General features: G+C 45.6%; 1 protein-coding gene across 1 annotated transcript; it reads left to right on the top strand.

Moving 5' to 3' along the window:
- Positions 1 to 1,614: 1,614 nt before the first annotated feature.
- On the top strand, positions 1,615 to 5,638 carry LOC135987516 (cytochrome c oxidase subunit 7A2, mitochondrial). The gene is made up of 4 exons (XM_065632489.1): positions 1,615 to 1,695; positions 2,926 to 3,015; positions 4,496 to 4,580; positions 5,422 to 5,638. The coding sequence occupies exons 1-4, from the start codon at positions 1,678 to 1,680 to the stop codon at positions 5,478 to 5,480; spliced, it is 252 nt and encodes an 83-aa protein (XP_065488561.1). The 5' UTR covers positions 1,615 to 1,677; the 3' UTR covers positions 5,481 to 5,638.
- The last annotated feature ends 2,085 nt before the right edge of the window (positions 5,639 to 7,723 follow it).

Raw genomic sequence — 7,723 nt, 5'->3', positions numbered from 1 at the left:
TTATTTCTATACTAGATTGAGCACTAATTTGCTGTGTTTGACACACGTTATTCATGTGGTAGGCTGGGCCAGCCTGTCCCCTCCTACACCTCCCACCTGCCCGGTCCCGTAGCAAGCTGAGCCCCCAGGCTGTGCCCGGCTGGCTGCCCGGAGTGGTGAGAGTGAGCAGGAGGCATGTCTGGGACAGATGCACAGCTGTGGAAGAAACAGCCACGTACCTTGTGAATGACGTCCTGGCCAATGTTGTCACTGGGAGCCCAGGACTTGGCCCCCAGACAACTGAGGCAGCAATGAAAGCCATCCTAGTGAAGGAGGAAGACTGGGAAGATGAGAGAAGCAAAGAGCAGTCCCAGTCTTCCGAGGGGACTGATGGCACCATCCACACCATCTGGATCAACCCCTAATTCCAGGAGCACTTCCAGGACACCCATGCAGGTCCCCAGGAGGGGTCCAGCTGGCCCAGAAGCACAGGCACACAGGTGGAATCAGAGGCAGAGAGCCAGGCACCTGCCTCGCACAGCCCCACAGCCGATGATCTGGTTCTGTTGGACATTGTCAAGCGCATGGTCAGTGAAGTCCTGCACAAGGTTCTCACTGGGCACTGTGGACCCAGCCAGCAGCCAGGTGTGAAAGCAGAGAGGGCCCTCCTGCAGGTGCCAGAGGACAAACCAGCGGCCCTTGTGAAGAAGGAAGACTGGGAAGATGAGAGAAGCAAAGAGCGGTCCCAGTCTTCCCAGGGGACCGACGACACCATCTACACCATCTGGGTCAACCCCTCATTCCGCGAGCACTTCCAGGACGCCCATGCAGGTCCCCAGGAGGGGTCTGGCTGGCCCAGCACCATGAAGACAGAGGTTTGGCACCAGGGCAAAAGCTGTGTTGTGCCAAAACCTGAGTGCCCTGCAGCTGCAGCAGAGCCAGGAAATAGCGTTCCTGCAGCGCTGTCTCTCAGTGTAAGGCTGAAGCAGAAGATGCGATTACGGAACTAGATCTGCAATGCAGGAAAAGCACAGGCTTCTCAGAGGACTTTCCTGAAGGGCAAATAGATTCTTTCTTTAGAATGAAATCGTCTTGCATTTCATAAAAGTCTGGCATTGCTTCACTGCCTGTGGTTTGTGAAACACAAAGCTGAAGTTGTGTTTTCTTTTTTCACATGCGGATATCTCAGTATTTCTGCCGCTACTGGGCTGTGAGGCAGGGGGCCGGTACATGGTTTAGGTTTTTGTTGTTGTTTTCCGTGTGCAGTGGCTCAACATCCATCCCACGGGTGTTAAGACCCACGCACCCGGGCCAGGCCCAGGCTCGGTGTCCTGTCCCCGGCAAAGGCGACGCCGGGGGAGCCCGTGTGAGCCCGCAGGACCCGCTTCCAACCCCCGTGCGCCTCCGAAACGTTCTAATGAGCAGAGTGCCGCGGGGGAGGGAACACCCTTTCCGACACCAGCCTGGGAGGCACCGGCCCGCTCCCCCCTGCACCGCGGCCGGGCCCCCTCCGCCACCTTCTCCCTCTCCTCCCCGGGAGGACTGACGGCCCTGGCGGGGCGGCGCTCTAAGCTCTGCGGTGGCGCTCTGGGCGCGCCGCGCGCTTGCCTCTGTGGTATCCGCTGTGGGGGGCAGGGGAGCTGCTTCCGCTTCCGCTGCCCTTGCTGCCGGCGGGAGGTGACGGGACCAAGAGCCGCGATGTGGCGGAACCTGCTGGTGAGGCCGCCGGGCCGGGCTGGGGGGAGCAGCCGCTGCGGCCGCGGCTACCGCTGTGTCAGCCCGCTGCGGGGCTGCCGCTCCCGGGCGGGGACGAGCGTGTCGGGGGGTCCTATCGCCGCCATCCTGGGTGCCCGTCCGGGCTGCGGCACTCGGCCGCCTGGTCCCTGCCGGCCGCGCTGATGCCGGGAGCTGCTGGAGCAGCTGCGGGGGTTGGACGGGAGCGTTACCGTCAAGGTCCCGGCCCGCTGGCTCCGCACGGTGCTGAGCGAAGGGACGGGAGCCCAGTCAGCGGGTCTGGGGTGCGCCTGGGCCGTCTGTAAGGAGATAAATGTTATAGTGTGTTTGTTTGGGGTGGGTGAGGAGGTGCGGGTGTGTTGTTCCGTTACTTGCAACCAGCATCGTCTGGATGCTTGTTCGGCCCGTGGCTGCATTTCTAGCGGAGGTGATTTTGCGGGGGAGGATCCATGTTGTTAATGTTGCTTGAAGGAGACTGTTGGCAGCTTAAAGGTACAGTTGTTTCTTATGAGACATGTTAACGAAGGCAGGCTTTGAGCCATTGGAAGAATTACAGATTGTTATTTTTGGTGGCCTGACTTGTACCAAGGAGCACCCATGAGCTGACCATAGCAACAGATTCTAGCATAGGACACAGCAGAATGTTTTTAAACTCGGGGGTGGGGGGAGTGATGCCTTCTTCAGCTCTCTGAAGGTAGCTCCTGGGCTGGTGGCTAGCAGGCAAACTGCAGGTGTGACAGAAGATCCTTGTCTACGCAAACATGTTTGTCTTAAATACTGTTGTCCCCCTCACGAGAGTGAGACAGAGCAAATGGTGCCTAAAACTGAGATCTAAAGGGCTCAGATCAAGATTTCTCCCAAAAGGATGCTAATTATCAAGGTTGTGCTGCAGATCCATAAATCTATTGTATCTTACTGAAAGTAGTTTTCCTGACTTTTTTTCCCTTTTAGGTAACCAGTCTATCAGTCCTTTATGTAGTCAGTTGAAAGATTGACTGAATTCAAAACCAATGGGTTTTGGTGAAGTTTTGTTTGTTTGGGTGTAGAATTTTGTTTGGTTTGTGTGTGGTTGGTTGTTTTTTTTTTTTTAGACTTTCCTTTCTTCCTATCCCTTCCACTTCTATCTTTCTTTTAAAAGAAACAATTTCTACTCCTTGTGGATATAGATGAAAAATTTCACTGTTTTTAAAACACTGTTATCTCTTATTTCAGAGTCTTCGCCAAATTTCCCAGAGGACCATAAGCACTGCTTCACGCAGGCAGATTGAAAATAGAATTGCTGAGAAGCAGAAGCTTTTTCAGGTATTGAGTGAGCACTGATAGTAAAATGTTAGTAGAATAACAAGGTTTTAGTAGATTATAATTGCTTACATTTTGTTTCTAAAGAGATGGTGAAAGTCATCTTTACATCTGAGGTGACCTCTTGAAATCAATTTTGTTTGTTTACAGTGTTTGAAGTCAGCAGTTATTTTCTATGGAAATTAAGAGTATTTGTACATGCATACTTGACTTGCTGACTCCTGAAGGTTTTTTACCCTGTGAAATGATGTGTACCTGAGTTTCTTATAAGTTGTAGATACTGGACAAAGATAAAGACAAGGTACCCTTAAATGGCATGAGGTGGGGAAGTATGTCCTAAGAACAAATAGAGAAAAACAAAGTGAGAGGACAGAAGTACGGCAAAAAAATTAAACCTGCAATCTTACAGATACATCCATAGCTCATAGATGAGCCCCATAATTCTTAATGAGGACGTGGTATTACTGTGCTTCTCACTTATGAAAACAGTAAATGTCTTAAGGAATTGGATTCACTCCTGGAAAATTATTGAATCTTTAAAAATAATTTCTGAATTAATCTCTTCCTGATTGATAGGGCCATCTAGCGACAACTAGTGGTTTTTCAAATGTCAAAGCAGTGGATACGCAAGAGCGTACTCCCAACTGTGAGCCATAACCTGGAGCAGTAGCTTCATTCTGAGGACAGAGCAGACTGGGCTTCAGTAATGTGAAGGGGAAAAAGTATGTTACAAGCCCCAGTTTAATAGTTTTTGTGTCCTGTTGCTTTCCTTTCCTCTGAAAGAGAAAGCCAGTCTTGTTGGAACACTGCCTGCGGAGCACACTGTTAATTGTGAGCCAAGGGGAAGCAGGATGTTGGCAATGGGTGAGGTCAGAGGTTCTGCTTCTGCTGGTGGAGATCTCTGGGCATATTTCTTCCTCCTCCTGTTCCTTACTTGTGGGACAGCAAGTTAAGCTGGTCTGGGTTGCAGCTCACCAGCATTGGAGCCCAGCTTGAATTCCAGAACAGCGTGAACTTGCTGACAAGGGTAAAGATCATGTGGATCTGGTGTCTGGGTGTTTCACTTCAGGTGAAGCAGAATGATTTCCTGTGTGACACCAGGTGACAGTAGAGGCTTCTCCCCTTGTTGTTCCCTATAGCAGGGGTTGACTGTGCTGGAGACAGATGGGGAGTTTCCAGGGCTGCTAATTGTATCTTGTGTCCCGAGGGGGCTGGTGTCTGATGTCAGGAGTGTTTAGGCATCTGCCCATCACCAGGCATTTAGAAATGAACTTGCACATAATTTTCTGTACTAACCTACTGTGTGATCACCTGACACCAACTTGAAAGCTTGAAAGGCAAAGCGGAATCTAAATAAGGTTCAATGTCTGTTGGGAAGATAATTTGGGGAAGTAATTCTTGTTCTGGGTAATTCTGGTTATATTAATACAATATTGCAAGAACTGTATTTAAATAGTTTCTTTTTGTTGCTTATTTCCATTAGGAAGATAATGGCATTCCAGTGCATCTTAAAGGTGGGGTAATGGATGTTCTGCTGTATAGAGCCACCATGGCTATTTCAGTTTTTGGTAAGGCTAACATTAAAATGTTTATGCTTGGGTACAATTTCCAATGTGCTAATATTAAAATACTTTTTGTTTGGTATAGTCTCCAGTATGACTCGTGTTTCCTCTGTAAATTAGTTATGCAGTTCTTTCAGTGTGTTCTTTAGAACATACAAAATGCATGTAGGGAGGTGAAAGAAACATTTGGGCATACTATATATTTATTTGTGCTTTCTCAAGTTTAGATTTTCAGATGGATTTTTTTTCCCTGATTGATAGTACTGTGGGCTGATTACTCCTTCAGAATTCAAGTGTGATGTTAGACAAAACTAGAACTACTTAGAAAGCTTATTCTGAAAAGGAGTAAAATGTAATTATAGCACATACATATACCAGTTTTCTCACTGCCTGACTCTTTTTAGTGCTAGGTGATGCCTGATGTGCTGAGGTTTCACATGCTGTGAAAACTAGTAGAATATATCCAAACTTTATGATACTGCCTATATTTAGCCTTTACATTGCTTATTACGTATGTTTTGTAATAGCCTCTATCTTAAAAATGTTGATTTAATGGATTTTCAGTTCAATTACCTTAGGAATAAAGAATCATTACTTTTGTGATCGTCTGTGTAGGTCCTACAAACACGCCTCTCTCCTTTTTCCTGTTTCTTTATTTTTATGGAGAGGTATCTAAGCATTTTTTTCTCTAAAATATGAATTGCCAAGAAAAAAAAAGTCGAGACCTGGCTGTGGAAATGTGTCTGAATTGCAGTTGCTTATTGTCAATACTTCTGGGAGAGGAAAGCTGACTTGAAAGGAGTTCTGTTTACCATTATGAAAATATCTGTTTTGTCTCTTAATTCAGGAACAGCTTATGTTGTTTACGAGCTACTTGTTGCTTCAATGCCCAAGAAGCAGAAATGATTCCAGTTCAAGATGCCTCAGTGACTAGCATTTCTTCGTCCAATTCCACGTGACTATGATGGCAGCTTATACTCGTCATAAGCAGCTGGCTTAATGCTTGGAATCATAATTTAATTGTAACATGTTAACTGCAATCAATAAAGCAGGTTTTACGTTGAGTTGTGGTGGCCTGGACTGTATGTATCATGTGTTCTACGTTAGAATGGTTTTTACTTGTAGTGAGTCTACATCCAGTTGATCAGTATGCAGATGTTTGAATTGCGAGACTCTTTTCTTTGTATGTGGTCTATGTTCGTACTTCAAAGGTGAGTGGAATGCCCTGAATCCCTGTGAGACAGTCATGTCTTTATTATAGGAATTTCCTCTTCTTACTTTAGTGGAGCAAATTAATCTTATAATAAATGACTAGGATTAGATTTAACTTATGTGGAAATGAATGTTGAGGACTTGATTATGCTGCATCTTTGCTGTCAACTGCTGGAAGTTGACTTTAATACATCTAGAAATAGAGGAATCTGATTCCTGATCACCATCCAAAGCTGACAGTTTTGACTACATAGTGGTGTTAATACTGTCTTCTGCAGCTTCAGGGATTTAGAAGTAGTCTCAGTTGAACTCAGCACCTTCATGTGATAGATTTCTTTTTTCAGTGGCTTTTCTCTGCTACAGCTTAGTGGAACATACTATTTCCTGAAAAGAATGAAGATTTGTAAGCAGGCAAATATGACTAGCAAGTGATCATGTATTTATCTTACTGTCCATGAAATCTCTATATATGTCAATCATAACTTTCCAGACTTCATAACTTTCCAACATTGCCTCACAAAACAGCTTATTCTCAGTCACTAGGGTAAGTAATGAGGTTTTAAGCATAAAAAAAAGGAAAAAAAAGGTTTATTAGAGAATTTGAGGGTGTTCTAGAGCAAATAGTAAAATAAAGGAGGGGCACATAAGTGTTTTAACACTGTACTAGTGCAATTCTAGAATGTCTTTACTGGTTCAAAAGTTTTACAGTGGCTGTTAGTTATCAGATACTCTGTCATTTGACTGCTAATTTGATTTAGGCTGAACAGGACACTGTTAAGCCAGAGAAACTGAAGATAGTGAAGGCAGTGTTTATAAAAGCTTCAAATTGATATGAATAATTTCTGTTGGTCTTTAGTGTCCTTTTGGAAGAATTTCTCCAGAGGTCTCTGTAACTTCAAGGACAGGCTGTTGCCTTCTGTCTCCAAATAGTACTGTTCTGTGGTTTGCGAAGAGGAACTGACTTGCATCCGTAGGGTGGGAGCAGATCTAGTTCCCAAGTACACAGCCTGTGAAGTGGATTAGGTTTCAAACAATTGTAGCATAATTCGGGTTGGGAGTGACCTCTGAAGGTCAATTGATCCAAGCTTCTCCTTGCAGCTACATTTGGTTGCCCAGGGCCTTGACCAGTCACATGGGGAATATCTCCAAGGATGGAGATTCTACAACTTCTGTGCAGCCTGCTCCAGAGTTTCACTGTCCTTGCTCTGAAGAGTGTGTTTCCTTTCCTGGGATACAGGCATACATGTGTTTAAAGCCAAAATTGCACTTGACTACTTCCATCTAGACAACCACAAATTTACAAACTTAAAGGGGAAAGTGGGTATCTTCCAATGTCTTCTGTTAAGACATTTCACAGAAAATGAGGCAAGAGCTGTAGGCACGGCTGAGTTTTAGGTTGTTGCTGCTCCTTCATGTCAGGGTGTCAGTAGCTGCTGCTTCTAAAGCTCAGTCAACACTGTGGTTTCTGGGAGAGCTGGCAGCTCTGTTCCCATGTCATTTCTACTGGGTCACTACGAACTTTCTGGCAGCAAAGTGAACTATGTGCCTGAAACTAGGTTTCATCTCTGGTAGCCAGTGGTAGCTGTGCACCCCCAGTTAGATTTTTAGGTTCCTAACACAATTTGTGTCTTTGTAGCCTTCCTGTCAAGTTGCTCTTTGTGGTTCAAATGATCTTTTTGTTTCTCCTCTAAAGGAGAACAGTGGTTTTGCCAAAACATGAAAATGAACACAAAAGTCTAGCTTCCCAATACAATACTGTTTTAAGCCTCTTGTAGATTAAGTTTGTGTAGTTTCTCATTGCTTATTAAACTTGAGTCAAACTGCAAGAGAAGGGCCAGTGTATTTGGAACTTGCCAGTAGAACCAAAAATCTTGAGAAAGGAGGGTGGGGGAATACCCCTTAATGGTAGTCTCTCTGCAGAGGTGGGTTTGGCCAAC

The sequence above is a fragment of the Caloenas nicobarica genome, chromosome 3 (genome assembly GCF_036013445.1).
Source record: "Caloenas nicobarica isolate bCalNic1 chromosome 3, bCalNic1.hap1, whole genome shotgun sequence".
NCBI lineage: Eukaryota > Metazoa > Chordata > Aves > Columbiformes > Columbidae > Caloenas > Caloenas nicobarica.
This window is presented reverse-complemented; position numbering and strand designations above follow the sequence as displayed.